The 19,323-nt window shown below is 42.9% G+C and overlaps 2 protein-coding genes across 2 annotated transcripts in view; both read right to left on the bottom strand.

Moving 5' to 3' along the window:
• Edem1 (ER degradation enhancing alpha-mannosidase like protein 1) overlaps positions 1-5,833 on the bottom strand; it is a 30,835-nt gene extending 25,002 nt beyond the window's left edge. The window contains exon 1 of the mRNA XM_028773001.1: positions 5,258-5,833. Coding sequence (XP_028628834.1) covers positions 5,258-5,751 — 494 coding nt within the window. The 5' untranslated portion in view covers positions 5,752-5,833. The remainder of the gene's footprint in view (positions 1-5,257) is intronic.
• A 5,397-nt stretch (positions 5,834-11,230) lies between these two features.
• Positions 11,231-19,323, bottom strand: part of Arl8b (ADP ribosylation factor like GTPase 8B) — a 39,943-nt gene continuing 31,850 nt past the window's right edge. The window contains exons 3-7 of the mRNA XM_028773098.1: positions 19,003-19,076; positions 18,724-18,817; positions 15,778-15,845; positions 15,460-15,530; positions 11,231-13,296 (exon numbers count right to left, since the gene is read on the bottom strand). Coding sequence (XP_028628931.1) covers positions 13,247-13,296; positions 15,460-15,530; positions 15,778-15,845; positions 18,724-18,817; positions 19,003-19,076 — 357 coding nt within the window. The 3' untranslated portion in view covers positions 11,231-13,246. The remainder of the gene's footprint in view (positions 13,297-15,459; positions 15,531-15,777; positions 15,846-18,723; positions 18,818-19,002; positions 19,077-19,323) is intronic.

Genomic DNA, 19,323 nt, shown 5'->3' with positions numbered 1-19,323 from the left:
GCTAATAAAATCATGCAGACATGTTGGGGGGTAAATGTTACATTTATTAAACCTGTAACAGCTGCTTGGAAACTTTATCTGTTCTGTGTGGGCTGTAAGATAACACAACAAATAGTGCCTGCACACTCAAGGACTTAGTAATCCAGAGAGAAAACGGGACAGGAAGGTAAATATACACAGTGTTCAACTCTCCAGCAAAGTCAAAGTCAGAATGGAGGCTCACTGAAGGGGTCAAACCTGAAAGAAGCAAACCAGAAGAATCACCTTCCACAGCTCAAACAGGGCCATTAGCCTGACTCTGAAAGATGCCTGAAAAGGAATTCTAAGAGGCCATCTCCCCATCTCACCTCTCCCACCACACATGTGCATACACATACACACACACACGCACGCACGCACGCACACACACACGCATGATTGTAAAGGTGTTCACATTTCTTCAGGTAAGAGGCCCAAGTAGGATTCAGAGTGCCCAGCTGCCTCTCTCCATCTTACTCTGTAGAGTCAGGGTCTCTCTCTCTCAAAGAACCTGGAACTCACCAAGTAGCCAGCAATCCTCCAGTCTCCACCCTAGCCAGTGTTTGGGTTACAAAGGAGTGGTCACACCCAGCTTTTTATGAGCTTGCTATGAAATTCTAACTCAAGTGTTCAAATTTTCATAGTGCCCTCTTACCCACTTACCTTAGCCCCAGTTCAGGGCTTTGAGTGTGACATTCTGATCAGGAGTGGGGAGGGTTCGTTCTGAAGCTGAGTTTTCCAAGGGAAACCATTATAGCTAACACTCAGAAAAAGGGGTCATCTTAAGTGGCTATCTTAGGCTAGATGAGCCTGGGAACCAATATCTCATCTGTTCATTTGGCATTTGTTGGGAGAATATGGTTTGGGGAGTTAGCTGGATCAAGCACAGTCACAGTTGTCATCCATGGGACTACAGAACTATTTAAATTTACTCAAAGGTTTGAATTTGGATTCTACAACCAACAGTCACTGGGAACTAGATAGAGACTGGCTATTTTTATAGGGTTCATGTTAACTCAACACAGGGTCCATGTCTATCAAGATAAGCATCAAGAGAATGTGACTAAAGAAACAACCCAGCCTGGCACCTGTAACCACAGCACTGAGAGATACAACACTCTGTTGTAGCAGGTCACCCTCTGCTACCTATTTAGCTGAAGGCCAGTCTGTGCTGCATGAGACCCTACCTTAATGAATATGTTTGATTTTTTTTTAAATCCGAAAGGTATTTTCTGGACATGATAAAAGGGCACCTTGTAGTTATTATGGGCTGAGACAGGAAAATCCTAAGATTTGAGGACTCTCCTCAAAACATTTTTATTGTTGTTGTTACTTTATTTTTTGGAGCACTAGTATTGAAATAAGGACCTCCTACACACTAGGCAAGTACTCTACCACTGATCTCAAAATAAAATTTTACTTTGTGTGTGTATAAATGTGTGCGTGTGTGTGCATGTGTGCACAAGTGTATGAGCATCCACAGGGAGGCCAGCGATCACCTGGAGGTCGGGCCTCAGGTGGTGTTAAATGCTGAGAACAAATTCGAATCCTCTATAAGAAGGTCAAGCACTTTTCACTGAGCCATCTCTCTGGCCTGCAAAGTCTAATTGTGAAGAGGGCCAGAAGGTAGCTCAGTAGCAGAACACTTATCTGGGATGGTCAAGTCTCATTATTAGAAATAAAAATATTTAAGCCATTAAATATTTTTGGTCGTTGTCATCCTGGTTGTTCAGAACCAGAATGACAAAGCACAGGCCTGAAACAGTCTGAAAAGTACCAAAGCATGAGAGAATTGTACCGTAGAGAACAGGTACGGAAACGAAAAAGGAAAAGGAAGTTCAGCTTTCTGGTCCTTGAATTGGCCGATAGGCATCTACTCAAAGCCACAAAATCCCAATGCTCTCTCACCACGGCAAATCCCAAAGGCTTGCCAACCACAAGTCAAATGCCGTCATTCCCCAACAGTGCTAGACATTATCCCAGTCAGAGACTGGACTTCAACTTGTACAAACTGCCAGTGTATAATCAAAGCAAACCACGAAACTTATAGACCTCGGAAAAGCCCTACAACGCCCGCCCCCCCACCCCAAGATGCCACTGGGACCAACAACTTTAACCAATCACCATCACTTCACTTTGCTAAAGAGCCCCAACCTCTAAATGCTCCAGAAATTGCTTATAGTTCATTAAAAATAATAATAATAATAATCATTAAAGTCAGGCCTGGTAACTCAGGCCTATAACTCCAGCTACTCAAGAGTCTGGAGTGAGGTCACAAATTCAAGGCCTGCTGAAGCTGCAGCCCATTTAACTCAACAAGACTATCTCAAATAGACTTAGCTCAGTGGTGGACTACTAGCCCAGCATGCACAAGGCCCAGGTATAACAGGCACTTAGACACTGCTTCTGCTGAAAAGCTCCAACTCAACTTTTCATGGGAGTCCACAAAGTAACTAAAAAGTCCAGCATCTCTGTCTTCCTTTTGCACCTGTCTCCTTCCCTTTGGGTCATCCTGCTTTCCACTACATGTGGGCATGGTAATCATTCCAGGAGAACCTGTCTACCCTCTCTCATTCCTATGAGACTGAAGGCATTGTCTAAAACCTGTAGTTACCTTAGATTCCAGATGATGAGAACAATTACCTACGAGGCAGTAAAAGCAGATCATCTTACAAGAACTGGCCCCTCAGTTAGGCAATGACAACTAGGAACAAATTAACACTATTCCTAGTTAACAGGCTCATCTTGTAGGACCTGAGCTGTTACTGTAATGCCCAAGACCACAACTTGATCCAGACTGCTTAGCTGTCTAAATCTCTTATACCCTCCGCACCAATCCTTCCTCTGCTTGGTCCTAGGGCTCATGGCAGGTCCCCGAATCCCAATTCAGGGACAGCAGGACCCTTATATTTGTACTTCTTCCCAGGAGGTTAATTAAGATTCTACTCTGCTTTGTGTCAGTAATTGTCTCTTTAATTGGTACTTTGGGATGAGTGGCTGAGACTAGCTTATTAGGGCAGCTGGAGCTTTTAACGTAATACCCCTGGTTATGTTAGGAACAATCCTCAGCATGAAAGGAAGACAGAAAGCCTAACAGACCAACAGACTGAAGGAAGAAAGAAAGAAGAGATTATGAAAGAGCGACTTTCCAAGGAAACCCATGCATCAGCAGAGCAGTTCCTAGTCCAGAGAAAAAGAAGAAAAGAGAAAGACAATGAGGTCTAATTGATAAGAACATAATTGATGCTGTGCTTGAGGTTCAGCTGGAAATGTATCAGAAATGCCCTGTAAAAGAATCAAGGGAGGCTGAACCCAACAGTGGTCATCGAAAGATTTTCAAACCTTTTCTGTGTCTTGATGTCAACTGTCAACCTTTGGTTGACTTTTGGTACACAAACATAACTATTGTAATATAAAATAATAATTTAAAAATATTCAAAATAAGTACATACTTAAGCTGCAGCTACATGAAGAAAGAAAGAAAGAAAGAAAGAAAGAAAGAGAGAGAGAAAGAGAGAGAGAGAGAGAGAGAGAAAGAAAGAAAGAAAGAAAGAAAGAAAGAAAGAAAAGGAGAAAGGAAGAAAGAAATGTGCTGCCATATGGACAGGAACTGGCAGAAAAGATCTACTAAAAATAACTAGCGGGATTTTTTCAGTTTCCCCTCTCAGATTTAATGAAATTTATTCTCACAAGATAAAAAAAGGGGAAAGGAGGGGAAGAAAAAGGAGGGGAGAAGAAAAGAAGAGGAAAGGGAAGAAGAGGGAAGGAGTCTCCCCTGTGTCTCTTAGGAGTGAGACAACTCATTGCCTTCCTACAATCCCAAAAAGGACTGATGTTACTTCACAAAACTGTATAGTTCCCCTAAAGAAACTAGAAGAAAATACATTTAAATGAAAGAAAGGGTTGAAATTTAGCTCAGCTATAAAGAACTACAAGGAGTCATATGTTCAATTCCCCACACTGCTGAGAGATAGCAGGAAGGTTTTGGGCTTTTGTTTTGTTTGGGTTTTTTTGTTTGTTAACATATACAAAGGCTGATGTGGTTACTCATGACCAATAGTTCATCAGTCTGCTACAATTATGAAAAGACCCAGTAGGGTACTCCCTCGTATTGGCTCATCAGGCTGCAAATTAAGACACAAATTTACACATAACCAACCCACTTTTTATAGCTCTTCATGCCCTTTTAGGGTGTTAGCTAGCTTGTGCACGGGAGTCACAGAGTGTGTGTAGAGGTCAGGGGTCTCTTCGGTTCTTTCTCCTTCTTCCATGTGTGTCCTGGGGAATCAAACTCACGTCTGAGCACAGTGCCAAGCGCCCTTACTGGCTGAGTCATTTCATCAGCCCTTAGCTTTCCTTTTAGAAACTAAGAATCCTCCACAGCTTCCCATCAGGTAAAGGAAAATACACACGCCAGATGTCCAAGGGTGCCCATGTGGAATGCCAAGACAATGAACAAGCCAACTCCACTCCCATCTAAGGAAACACCACAGTCACCAACCAGCCTGACTGGGTCTGTGGTAGTGCACACCCTTCAGGGAGGAGGAACTTGGCTGGGTGTCCTGCTCTCTTGGACTTTGAAGTCCACTCGAGTAACCCCGGAACTCCACCTTCCCATACGTGGCTAGTGGGCTGGAAAGACTGGCTGACCTTCTGACAGCACTGTCACCCCACTGGTGTTTACGATGGTACCAAGCAATGACAGTGTCAGTCAACTCTGCGCCTAAGAAACCATCCTTCAAGGATCCAGATTGCAAATCTGGGCCAGGCAATTTACCATCCCTCCCAACAAGCTCCCCTCCGTCTAGGCAGCGGCCCTTGGGAAGAAACAACCCCTCATCCCAACCCGGTGTCCAACTCACTGGACTGCCCCTTTCTGGGAACCCGCTCCTTAATCTTCATATTAAAAGGCTTTGGGTGTGGCATTCTGATCAGGAGTGGGGAGGGTTCGGTTTGGTGCTGAGTTTTCCAAAGGAAACCTATATAACTTAGATAATTTGTCCATCTGAAATGAGGGACACTGTGACTGTCCCTTCTGGACTCTAGTCCTCAGTTTCCCCATCTGCAACAGAACATGACAGGGACAGCTGTCCTGAAGTTTGGAGGGTCAGGGAGAATCAAGAGGATGGCAGTCCACTGGGTAGCGGAGAGGAGGAACCTCGGACTACGGCGGACCCTAAAGACCCTGGTGTGTTCTCAGGGACCCGGAGGGGCGGAAGGCAGCGCGCGGGCTACTCACGGGTCTCCGCGGTCAGGCCCCCGGCCGCGGCAGTAGATGGGATTGAGCTCGTCCTGCGGAAAGGCGTGCGCCATGTAGTTGTCATAGCCGAAGACGAACATGCCCCGCGCCAGGTCGCGCATCTGGGCACGCAGCTGCGGCGGGAAGGCGCCGCTGTAGCGCCGCTCGTATTCGTCCGGGCCGCAGCCACCGCCGCCCAGAGCATAGCCCCAGTGCGCCGGGCCGCACACGCCCGGTCCCGGCCCCGGTCCCGGCTCTGGCGGGGTCTGGAGCCGCCCCTCCGTCCCGCGCCTTGGCCGATGAAACCAGGCTGGGCCTCCGGGCGGACCAACTGGCCCCGAGCCGTCGGGGTCCCTCAAGCGCTGGAAGCCGAAGCTGAGCGGAAACCGCTGGTAGAAACCCATGCTGGGCCCCAGCCCGAAGACCAACCAGAGCACCGCGTGGAGGCCGAGGCGCAGCAGCACCAGCCCCAGGACGAGCGCTCGCCATTGCATGGTCGCGCGTCCGCCGCGGGCATTATTTTGAAGCGCCGGGCGCGTCCCCAGCCGACCGCCTCCCCGCTCGTCCGCCGGGAGCCCGTTCACTTCCCCTTTAAGGAACTCCCTCGTGACGCACCAGGAACTGGTCCATTGTCCCCCCCCCCCCCCCCCGTCCCCGCCCAGCGGACCGACCCGGCCCGCCAGGCCCCGCGTTCGCCCGCCGGCCGCCCGGGATTGGCCTCGCACCCGCCCGGCCTCGAGGGGGGCGGCCGGGGACTCCCTCCGGCTCTATAGGCCGCCCGGACCTCAAGGCCCCGCCCCTCCGTTGGGCCACGCCCCCTGGGCGGTTCCGAGTCCGGTCTAGCTGGCGTGGCGAGCCTAGGTCGCTCTGGCTTTTGGGGAAAGAACTTCCAACCAATAGGAACGCGGCACGGGAGCTCTAGGAGACGGACACGGACACGGCCTCTGACCCACCCTAGCCCGGGTAAATGGTGTCGCTGAACGGAATGTTTCTTGAAGATGGATGGGAGAAAGCCCGTCAAGGTCTGGAGTAGTAAGGGTGAGAAAGGGCCAGGGCCCTCAGGCAAAGGAGGTACCTACGAATATCTAGGAAAGATTTTTAACAGGGTGGAAGCGGGACTCCTTGGTCCGGACTGCACGAAACGGCCAATTGTTTTGTTTTATTGGAACGCTTTAACTTGGAAGAATCATTCAGGATACTTCTAAAATACTCCGAGATCACATCCAATCCCAACAAAGCGGGAGGGGGAACACCAAATCATCTTCACCAGAACTATTTAAACGTCTTTTCCTCACAGTCCCATCATCTCCACAGTGCAAGGCAGTGGCGACCTTGGAACTGTCGGGCAGATTTGGGATTTAATCCCTTTTAAATCCTTATTCCTATAATTAAAGTTACAGATTTCGTTTAAGGGTTGTGGCTTTCAACACTTGGAGCGCCTGTAAAAGTTTTGCCTTTCCTAAGATTACATCCTGTGTCTATCAAACTTGCAAAAAATAAAAATAAAAAAAATAGAAGTAACGAAATCAGTAATTCCTGTCACCAACCATGAAGTCAGTGACAGGGAGGATTTAGGTAAATCCTTTGACACTTGCCTTCTATTTAGGGTCAGAGTAGTTCCTGCAATGTGAAATGTGATAGGGTACGACAGAGCAGCCAGTAACAATTTAAGTTCTTTAGGTTGGGAGAGCTTATTTTGTGAGGGACAAAGGCCCAAACAGTATAAAAATAAAAAAATAAAAAATAAAAAAAAGGGAAAGAAAGAAGTGACCGGGCTGCCGGGCGGTGGCGCACGCCTTTAATCTCAGCACTTGGGAGGCAGACACAGGCAGATTTCTGAGTTCGAGAGTTCGAGGCTAGCCTGGTCTACAGAGTGAGTTCCAGGACAGCCAGGGGTACACAGAGAAACCCTGTCTCGAAAAACAAAAACAAAAAAAAAACAAAAAAAAAAAAGTGACTGGGCTGAGGGAGGAAACTTCTGTAAGACCAACCCACTCCAGTTCTTGACCCTGAACTCTTAGTTTCTGCCTGCCTGGAGCTAACACAAACCGAAGACAACATTAAGATATGCTGCTTCCTCAAGTTAATTCTGTGCAAATTGTAGCTTCAATTTATCCTGCACTCTAGTCAGCTGTCAGCCACTGAAGAGAGCAGCTGTTCTCACATTACAGAGAAGCCCTAATTTTAAAAGCTGAGTCTAATAACCAGAGAAAAGCAGCTAGCTTATGAAAAATGCTTTTTCATGGCACAACCAACAAAAAGTGCCAGTACAACAGGTTTGCAGAACACTAGCGTTTATTCCTATTTTATCTTAAACAAAAACAAAACAAAAACAAAAAACTAAAAATGGAGTATCTGTGACCAGCCCCTTAGGATTTCTCATATTGAGTAGCTGATGAAATTGAGCTATCTCTATCTAATCAGAATATTCAGCCTTAAATAATAATAATAAAAAAAAAACTAATTCTGAGACAGGATCTCAGTGTGTAGCCCCAGTTTACCTCCAACCTGTAATCCTCCTGCCTCAGCTACAAATGGAAGATTATGGAAAGGTTTGTGATAGATTTTTCTAAATACATACATTCTCACAAGTGTATCTCGGGACTAGGATGAAAAAGTCACTTTCGTTTTAGGTACAGCTTTACTGTACAGCTCCAAGGAGACAGCTGAGAATCCAGTCAGAATTTTGCCTTCGTAAGCTTGCTGAGTTAGTTTCTGCACCTGTCCCCCCTGCTGCAAAAATATTCCCCATCTTAAGACATGAACAATACCACAAACTCTCATACACTCACAAAAACAAACAAAAAACACCAACGAACAACAAAAAACTTGTAGTAGTGGGCCCTGTTAATAGTGAGACTGTATTTTATATGAAGAAAATAAGAAACTAGTACGCTGCCAGGCAGAGGTTACTTTTGTGGGTGGGACCAAGACAATCTCTTGTGGACGTTTAATTTCTGAAACAAGTAACTTTACCTATTAACTTATTCAGCCAGCCATGGTGGCTCACACTTTTAATCCCAGCACTTCAGAGTCAGAGGCAGGCAGATTCGAGTGAGTTTGAGGCAGCCTGGTCTATATAATGCCTGAAGTCCTCCTCAGCATGCTAAGGCAGGATTGCTTTGAGACCAAAAGACTAAGACTAGCCTGAGCAAGCATAGTGAGTCAACGGTCCTAAAAATAAACAAACAAAAGACAGTGCGCTTCCTTCCCCTCCCCAAGTCCAGCTAACCCACAAAGCGAAATCAACTTAATGTTCAGTCTGTGAACTGTGGCAAATGGTGTAGCAGACAATAGCAATGTGAATTTCGCTAGAAATAAGGTATAAAAATAGATATAAAGTTAAAAGACACAGAAACAAAATAACCCATTGTATGGGACATACTGTGTAACAACTGAGGGCACTGTCACAGCCGACAAAGTAAGGGAGGGAGATACAGTAACTGACTGGCTACTGGTCTGCTTGGATCCAACCCCCCCCCCCCCCCCATTATTTTTGAAAGGAAGAATTCTAAGTGTCCCAGGTTTCTCAGAAGCTGAACTGAATTCTTGCTGAGCCTACAGCAGCTACAAAGTGTTATTATTCATTCTAAACAACTTTGGAGTAAAAACGCAACTGTAAAGGCCTTTCCAAAAAAAAAAATCATAAGCCTGTATGTTTTAACAGCAGGTCTTTCACCTCCGTTACTACACGGTTCTGTAAACTGTGATGACTAGCTCTGCACTACATTAAAACAAAGTGAAGGAAAGTAAACAAAGTGGAGGAAAGTGTATTTTCAAGTAGATAGCATATAAAACACTAACATAGTCACTAGGCAAGTGGTGTGTGTGTGTGTGTGTGTCTGTGTGTGTGTGTATGTATGCCCACCCGCGCTAGCTGCTATCCACACCTCTAGTATGCCAGAATCACTGAGAAACTGGGTTAGGAATCCTCATTGGATAGACTGGAAAGACTTCAGCAACTCACCAGGGATACTACCAGTTAATGAGAAAGAAAAAGGGGGGCATTCCCCCAAGTGTCAGTCTGACACTCTTCAGAATCAGGCTACATTAGCGTGTTAAACTAGACTTCTTCACCACATTACTTCCTTTTGCAGTGATTCCTGATATTGCTTAGATTGAGTCTACTCGTTACATTCTATCTCAAATGTCACTGACCTGTTTGTTTCCCTATGGACACACGAGAAGCATCAATGACAAGGGCACCCACTTTTATTAATAGCTCAATTTTAAATAGAACTCTGTGGAGGATATTTACCAACAGGAAACACCTGCCATGGGCTGCCAACTTGTAGAAGAGCAAACTTAGAGGAAGTCTATATAAGGCTATTTGCATGACTAGTTTTCTCCTCAGGTCTCCTGACTCACAAGTGTGCACTGTTGGGAGCAATGTTGGAAAACATCTAGTTTTCATTAAAATGTAAAGATTTTACATGATGGATGGTGTCCTCACAGTGGCACATTTTCCGAGTCCTTGGCCAGCAGGGTGTTACAGATTGGTATCTTCTGTACCTCATTTAAGCTTCCAGTCTCCAGATCTTCTGAGAGGCTGCAATTACCAAATCAACCTGCTTCCATGTCAGATTCAAAAGGAAATCACTTTCCCAGACAAAAATAAAGTACACTAAAGCAGCCGTGGTCCAAAACACTCAATTTACTTATCATAGTCAAAAGGACAAATTTTAGAAATCTGTTTTGAGCCACATACCCATCAGCCCAGCACTCAATAGGCTGAGGAAGGAGGACCCTCAGTTTGAGTCCAGCCTGGGATACAAAGCAAAATCTTGTCTCAAAACAAACAAAAATCCACTTTAAAATAATAAACTTTCCGGTTTCGAACTAAGCTAAATATGTACTTTGTATTCCCCAGTCCCATCCATCCAGACTTGCATTCCTAATTATCGACTTCACCAAATAGTAAGTTCTTGTGAAATGCCAAATCACATACTCAGTGACAGTATGTACGGCATAACATACAGCCTAACTTATTTAAACCATTTCTACAATGGCTCAGTTTAAAACTCATTATAGCTTATAATCCAGATAACATATTTGCATAATGGGACAAATAAGGCTTTGGAAAATCAGTATTTTATTTCTTCATATGTATGACGTGCGTGCCTGTATATGTATATTCCCATGTGTGGGAGTGTGGAGATATATACACTTGGAGCTCAGAGGTTTACATTGGGTATCTTCCACAATCATTTCCTACCTAACCTACTGAGGCAGTGTGTCTCAGATGGACCCAGAGCTCACTCTAGCTGGCCACATTGATGCCTCCCTCTCTATGCTGCCAGGCTCTACAGTCCTGGGATTACACGCAAGCCACAGTGCAGGCCTAACATCTACTGCTGGGGATCCCAGCTTCAGTTTAGGAGGCAGGTGCTTTATCCATTAAGCCATCTCCTCAACCCCCAAACAGCATGTCAGAGGATGAAAATATTTGCATTCTAAAGTAGACATGTCTTGAAATGTCTTAATTATGTGCATGGCTGTGATTTTATTTTTTTAAGCTCGGATGTAGCTCAGTGGTAGAGGGCTTTCCTAGACTATGCAAAAGCCTAGGTTCGGTTTCTGGCAGTGTAATTTTTAAAAACAAACTGGATGATAAATTTCTTTACTAGCCCCTACCACTGAAGTCCTAGATTTGGGGATAGAAGAGAGAAGGTATGGCTCAGTGGCATCAGAGTGCCTGCCTAGCATTAGTGACGATTAGATTCAATCCTCAGTTCCCACCAAGTACCACTACAACATATAAGAAACAGAATCCTCTCCAAGCAAGAGAGAGAAGGGAGGGGGATCATAGCACCAATTCTGTAGACACTGTGACAGTTTATTTCTAGTTCATCCCACTGACACCTCTGACAGCTGAGACAACAACCTTCCCAGCACATGGTCTGTGGAGCCCTTTTCATAGTGATTATTTTCTCACTCCAGTCCAAAGGTCTGCATGTTTCATCATGATACACATTTTAAGGTAAAATTGTCAATGCAACCCTCAAAATGCAAGTTTATTGAATAAAGCTGAGAGGAGCAGTAAACAGACAAAAAAAATGCATCCACACCTAAATAAAAAATTTACGTATTTACAAAGTTCAGTAACTGTTAGGTTTTCACATGCAGAGGTTATGCACAGGAAAATGTTGGTAGTAGCTTTTAGATGTTCTGAAATGCTGGAAAGCAATGGAAAGACACATAAACAAATTAAAGTTTCTATAGGTCAATTAACAAAACCCTATTCAGTCCCCGCTTACTTAAACATTCTGGTTCCAATCCCTCCTTTTAGGCACAAGCAAGTTCCCACATTCTTTGAAATGGTTCACAGTGACCATTAGTCATGTCGGGCTACAGGAGCAAAGTTTAAATATCCCTTTATTCAAACCACCTATCCCATTCAGGAAGAGTGCAACATGCCTCCAGGAATAAGAAGAGAACTTTAAAGCCCAGAGTCTACTCATTAAAAATGTGAATGGAGAAAACAAGTAGTGTCTGTGCAACACAGTGCAGTTATCTGTACAGAATGTTCTTAAGGCCGTGGCAGTCTATAAATTAAAACTGTATTCAGTAAAAGAACTTACTACTGACTACACTTGGAGTGCTCAACATATCTGAGTATGTACTGTTGACACAGGTGCTGCTTAACAGAAGAGACAAATCACACACAGTGTGAGCAACACATAAGCAGGTAGGACCATGGGGTTTATCTACTACATCGGCATGAGTAACAATTTACAAGTCAACCAGTATTAATATGTCCCTTTATGTACGTGGAGATCACTAAGCTACAAAATATGTTCATTGTAAGTTTTTGTACAGCTCTGTATCATAGAAGCAAACAATAAACAGCATTGGTTCCTCCGTTCTCCGATTGGCCGATCATTAAACAACCTGTAGACGTTGCGCATGATTACATTAGATAAAGCAGGCAGGTCTAGAGTTGTCACAATCAGTAAGTCTAGTGGCACCAGTGAAAAGAGTGCCAAACCTTACATTGGTAAGAAAAAAATAGGAATTTGTTTATAAGTATCGTTTGTGCTGAAAGTCAACTTCATGACTTGATAGAAAAAGGAGTTAAGGGTGTCATGCAGCAGCACAGGGTGGGTGACTGGAGACAAAGAACAGACGTGTATTCATATGAAGTCAGACATTCTTAAAGGGTTTTATTACATTAGCTGGAATGCTCTAAATTCATGAAAGCTTTTGAAAAAAAAAATTCTTCAATTCCCATCCCTTTAAAAAAGTGTGTTAAAAGGGGGGGGGGGGAACTAATGATATGGACAGATACAAAAGAGCATGCTGTAACTCCTCCCATCTCCCCAAATGCTATCTGGTGACAAAGGAGTTTCAGAAAGCAGAATGTTTTAAAATTCACCAGGTAGGTAATCTCCAGTGTGAGGAACCCACTGTTCTGACCTGGTGCCTCTGTTAACTCTTGACAGACCAATTATCCCTACAGTGTAACTCTACATTTCACATGCATGTGTGAGATGGGATAAACAATATGTCCGTATCCCACATAAGTCAGGCTTAAAAGTTTTTTCTAAATACTGTGTGGCACTAGGAATTCCATGCTGCATCAAGTCAGTACCAGTAGAAGCTACTGGACTCCATAATGAAACACGTAGACATTTACTGAAAACCAATACAAAAATCTGGCCCAGAAAGACCAGAATGGTAATGTGCAATTTTCTTAATTAAGATGGTCAAAAATGTGGGTGTTTTTAAAATAGAAAGGAAAGAGGCCTCAATACATTAGAAAAAACGTGTGTGAAGCCTTTTAGTGTGTGCTGACTTTTATCATGACAACTCCAGCTGATTTGTTACGAAGGATAGGAATACACATCTTCAGCAGTGCACATGAGAAATAAACTCTGAAAAAGGCAATTTCTTGGATTTAGGAAGGACCATGTTCTGGGAAGTACTTCAGAGGAACGACAGTAGTTCTAGGATTATAGCCAAGAAGGACCGGAAGACTCAGAAGATGTCTCAGCTTCTCCGGGATTTTGAGTGTTGAATAAGCCACTGAAGTGTGATATCTAAAGATGGGGAAAGCGAGAGTTAAGAAATCAGCATTAAGAAATAAAAACACAGACGATACATTAAATGTTCAAGGTGCTAGGTCTCTTCTGCATCTGTACTGCACTGCCTGAGCTTCAAGAGGGCAAAGTGAGGAACTACCAGATATGGACCATGAACTTAGTACATTTTTACTTACTGCCTAACAGATCAGGAACTAATCACAAACTGCCAGGAAGGGAGATATGAAAGAAATTCTCTGATCAAGAAACTTGTAATTGTAATAAAAGATAAAATAATCACTTAAGCTTTGATGTCATGTAGAGACTGGCTTTCAAAAGAAACAACAAAAACACAAAGTCTCAGAAGGCATTCCTCACTGTAGAGGTGGGACTGCTAAGATATAGCCAAGCACAAGGAAAATGAGGTTGCTACTCACGGTGACACCTAGACCAGGGCTTCATAACCTTGTCATTGTTGCACTTAGGGCTGAATAATTCCCATTTAATGAGGTGAAGCTTTCCTGTACCCCACAGAATGTTGTAGAGCATCCGTGGCCTTAACCACTCATTCTGTGCCAGTAACACATCCAGTACCACTGTGACAACCAAAGTGTCTCTAGACGTTTCAAAATGTCTTGGGAGTTTTATTCAGTCATTAAGAATAAAACTATGCCCCCAACCCCATCCCACACACGCATACACGGCCTAAAAATAGAAATAGGAGGACCAGCGGGGAAAGAGTGAGCTGGAAAGGAACAGGGAGGGGACAAAGGGAAGAAAGAATCTGAGTATGTGAGTAAGGTATAAGTTTGGTGCATGCAACTGTCATAATGAAACCCATTATCTTGCACTAAAAATTAATTTAAAAGCCTTGTCTCCTGGGGAAGCACATATATTTGAAAACCACTAAGATAAACTGGGGCTAACAAGTTAGGACTTTATTCAAGTCAACAGGAAATTATTGGAGAATTTGAAATAGGGAAGCTATGTTAGCTTATTTTAGCAAGGCAGCAAGTACAGTAGAACAACTTGGAGGGCTACAATATGCAGCCTGACTCAGCTCAACTGGACGGGACAGGAACCTAAGCACAGTATACAGAGAACTGAGGAAGTGCAGACTGGGAGGACTTGAGTCTGCCGGCCTGAGTGAGACTGTGAGCAATTGTCTACTTACCCTGGCTAGCTTCAAATCCACAGAAACCCTACCTGCCTCTGCCTCCCTAGTGCTGGGATTCAAAACATGTGCCACCATGCCCAAGCACAACTTGTTTGCTTCCCAAGTGGCTCACATCTCAATTCTAGAGGATTTGACCAGAGGCATTTTAATCCTAAAGATCTGAAGAAGAGAGGCAACTAACAAGGAACCAACATACTGTAGTTGAAGCTACAGGGCCTATAGAGAGCCAGGGGAAGTCCACAGGCTGAGAAGGCAGCTAAATCACAACACTGAATTACTGTCCTGAGCTCTTTGAAATGTACTAACTACCTCGATGCTATGAAAGAATCCACTAGATGTAGCACTCTATCCTTCAAGCTTGAGAGATAAACATATTCCCAGCTAACACACATTACAGAAATTGTAGACTACATATATCGAGCATAGATTAGAACTGGGAGCTCTACAAAAGTAGCCCAGGGAGGCTTCAAACTCAGCAATCTTCCTGCCTCAGCATCTCAAGAGCTAGGACTACAGGTATCCACCATCATGCCTAGCTGACCATTTTTGTTGTTGTTGATTCTTGACAGTAATAAAAGATTATTTTTCCTCCCAAAGTTTCCTATTTCTATTTAGTAAATATTAGAAAATATTTAAAGAAGTAGTTGGGTTTAAAGAAAAGTACAAAGCCCTAAAACCTATAATGAGGAGCAGCCCTCCTTCTACTAACATTCTATGCTAATTCTTTGCTATAGCGACTAAGAAATGTTTAGAAATATCTGTGTCTCTACCCCTTCCAATTATGAGAACCAAAAGAAAATGTCTCCATACACTGCTGTGTCTCCTAAGCTAACAATTAAGGCATCAGTTAAAAATATAAGCATACACTTAAATTAAAAGACAAAAAAACAAAAACAAAAAAACAATCCCACCATCTAACAATGTCCCCATTCCCATACAGCATCGAGAAAAGCACAGAGTTCATCCCCATAGCACTCATTTCTTCCAAAACCACCGTTTCTTACCTATATTATCCTTTTCTTTGCAAGAAATTGAATAGCAGCAAATTTCTCTATCCTGAATAGCAGACAGGTTCCTATAAGAAACACAATGGCCACTGTCAGACACTTCACACTTTACTCGGGTTCACTTGTTCACACTACTATACAAAAGAATAGTTTCCAATAAAATTTTAAAGATTACTTTTCTGGTTGATCAGTTTATCAAACTAAGACCATAGTACGATTATTACTGAATAACGTTATTCAACATATGCTTACAAAACAGAGGACAGTCTATAGTACACAAATACACTTCTCAGCATTACTCTTCTTAGGACCTACATTTTTTCAATTAGCTGTTTCTCATCCAAGGCATTTGGAAGATCTCTCTTGTTTCCAAGTACTAGTACCTTTAAAAAGAAAAGATTATGGATAAGTCTCACATATTAAAAAGGTCACAGAAACATATTGTGGTATCTGAATACACAGAAAATGCTTTCATGTTAACATATGCCTCAATCTTAAAGTGCACTTGAAAAATATTAAATAAATAAAAGTGCATTTGAGTGGCTAGTAGCCAATCTCACTATGAATTTATCCTGGTATTGTATAACTCCTACCATAAAGGCATCCTCAATTCAGTCTGTCGCCAACTTTTATTTAAAATATTCAGTCTCTGATACTCTAGGAGCTGAGAGATGATTAGTGGGGAAAGGCTGAAGACCTGAGTTCAATCCACATAACAGAAGAGTGAAAGGATTCCCCTAAGTTGTGGAATCATCTGACCTCCAAACAGGCCATAGGACATATGCATGTCCAATGATTTAATCCACAGCATTTAATACAAAATTCTAAGGCTCTGCTGCACATTCTGAGATTCCTAAGAAAGTCATAACCTTCACTGTTGCCAGGTGAGGCAGAGATAGGAGGGAGGATCTCTGTGATTTTGAGCCAGACGGCTCTACATATTTAGTTCCAAGATAGTCAAAGCTATGTAGAGACATTATCTTTAAAAACAGACAATCTTCACAGCTAAGGGTTTTTCTGTCAATCAAATGCAAATATGGAGATGTTAGCTTTTCTTTCAACAACACCATGGGCACATAACCTAGAGTTAAATGACACCCTGAATACCAAGCTCATCATAGTTCTAGCAAAAAGGGGGAAAGAAGCTCAAGTGCTACCACCCCTAATTGAGATGCTAGTAGTTAATGGCCTCTAGAGGAAGGAGAGTCAGTTTTATTTAAAGGTGTGGCCTCTGGTAAACTGACCAGTGGATGGTCCTGCATCCATGAGAATACAGCAGCATAAACTGGACTCGGTGCATCATAAAAGATCTTTTTTTTAAGAGAGACACCAAGTTGAGTGAGGGTGGACTTGGGAGGAGTTAGTGGGAGGAGTGGATAGGAAATATGAACACAATACATACATTGTATGAGGACCAGGTCTAGTAGCCCCTGACTCCCCTGACTTTAATCTTTAATTCCAACATTCTAGAGGCAGAGGCAGACAGATATCTCACTGTGAGGCCAGTCTGATATACAAAGACCTTTTCTAAACAAACACACACACACACTGAAATGCTCAAAACTGATAGAAATATAGAAGAAAAAAAAAAAAGAGTCGCTATTACAGAGAGCACTTCCCATGATAGCAACTATGCTCAGGGTTCAGAGCTGTCTTCATCGCTAAAATCCTTCCCTCTAGGCATGTTGTCATCTCCTAAAACCATTCACATCATCACAGACCCTTCTTCACCACCACTTCAGCTCATTCTACAACTGTATCAGTGATATGCATAAAGCCATGCAATCTTGTGTGTCCATCTAGTGACACATGCAGCTCAGCATGTCACTCAACCTAGCCATCCCCAAGGCTTTGTGCTCTAGAAACTGCTTCTTCCCACCAAGGAACACATCTTTCACATTCCTGCTCACCCTTCAGATCTCCGTGCTTCACTTGCACCCTCGTCCTTCACCTCCACCTATACAAATCTCTACAATTCTTAAATACTTCTACATCTGTCTTCATACTGATTGCCGGAGCTGTGCCATTAAATGCCCACTTACTCTATTCTCCCCTTGGCATGCAGTGTTCCCAGCAGGTTCCGTCTATTACCATATCCCCAGACTCGAGCACTACTTTCACTACATAGTGTGGGGGCTATTTATTTAAGGCATCTATAGACAGTGCATATCTAGGATCCAGCAGATATGAGCAAAGGTGATGCTAGTTTTTAAGAATACACTCCAGATTAGTGATTATTCTCCCACACACAACATCTTTAAATCAACACAGAACTTTTCCAGGCTGGCCTGGAACTCACAGCAATCCTGCCAGTCTCCCAAGCACACAGATTATAGACATAAGCAACCTCAACCAGGTGAGACAAACAATTCTTAACAAAAATACTTCAAATAATTCCTTCAATGAGGAAATACCATAAGCAGTAGAGAAAGATCTGAAAGATAGATTCAATTTTACAATGCTGGGGCTGTCACTCGTAACCTGTAAACAGGAACACCTTTTACTAATTGCAGACACAATTATCTAGACTCACAGGCTCCACATCATGTCCAACCAACTGTACACCAAAACACACAGGAAGCAAAGCAGGAGACTTAGAACTCAAATTCTAGTGCTTAGGTACTGAGGCAGAAAAGTATGACCAGTTTGAGACCTGTCTGGGCTATGCAGCAAGATGCAGGCCTCTTTGGGCTACAGTGAAATCTACCTCAAAAGCAAAAATAAAACTAAGCAAAAAAAAAATTGGGGGGGGTGGGGAGGGAGGGAAGCCCTGAAACTTCACTGAGAATGTACAGACTTCCCTTTGTTGTCATTCCCTGAAAAGCACAGTCAGCAGCTATTACAGAGCACGTCTGTTATATTACTTATTATTAGTAACCTAAATGTAATTCAATGAACATGGAAGAATGTATGTAGTTTGCATGTAAATACTATACCATTTTCCACAAAGGACCTGAGAAGCCAGGTATGGTTACAAACACCTATTATTCCAACACTTGAGAGGCTGAAGCACTAGGAGTATGTATTCTAGGCTGTCTGGGCTACATTATGCAGCTTAATCTCAAAAAAAGGAAAAGAAAAAAAGAAATGAAAAGAGAAGAGAAAAGAAGAGAAAAGAAAGGGGGAGAGAAAAGATCTTGAAACCTCTATATTTGTGAGAATTAGGGATCCTAAAACCAATCTCTAGGGATACCAAGATTGACTCAATCTCAATGTTAAATATGTAACTGCAAATATAAAATCCAGGTTCTCCAAACTTACTGGAATTCCTTGTAACTGTGGTTTATCTAGAAGATTATGCAGTTCATTTCGAGAGGCCTCTATCTTTTCTCGATCTGCAGCATCTATCATGTAACTGAAAAAGAAAACAAAGTGATCTCAACATGCTATCTCTAGGAATCTCAATGATCTAGAATTATAGATTTTAGATTTTCTTAAGATTTACAATACTGAAACTGCTAGTGAAAAGACATTACAAAACAATTTTTTCTTTGAAGATTGACAGACCAAAATGAAACAACAACAAAAAATGCAACTTACACAATTGCATTGACTCCTCTGCAATACCGCTCCCACATGCTCCGGAACCGGGGTTGTCCTCCTATGTCCCAGATCTTTAATGAAAACAAGGCAATTCTTATAAAGATACTTCAAGTAGTCATTGATGAAGAAGTGGAGAACAATCACAAAGACATGTCAAATGTTACAGAACGAAAATAGCCCGAAAACTTAAAATGCAAACTCAATCTGTAAAGCCTTCTTCTTAACTTGGAATTCTAAAGATATGGACACTATATCTAAAGTTCTGCTTGAGCCATGACTTGGTCAAATACGATAATGTGACACTTAATAACTATTAGC

This window comes from Grammomys surdaster, unplaced genomic scaffold (genome assembly GCF_004785775.1).
Source record: "Grammomys surdaster isolate TR1022 unplaced genomic scaffold, NIH_TR_1.0 220, whole genome shotgun sequence".
In the NCBI taxonomy this organism is placed as follows: domain Eukaryota; kingdom Metazoa; phylum Chordata; class Mammalia; order Rodentia; family Muridae; genus Grammomys; species Grammomys surdaster.
The sequence above is the reverse complement of the archived record's forward strand: the minus strand, read 5'-3'. Positions and strand labels throughout refer to the sequence as shown.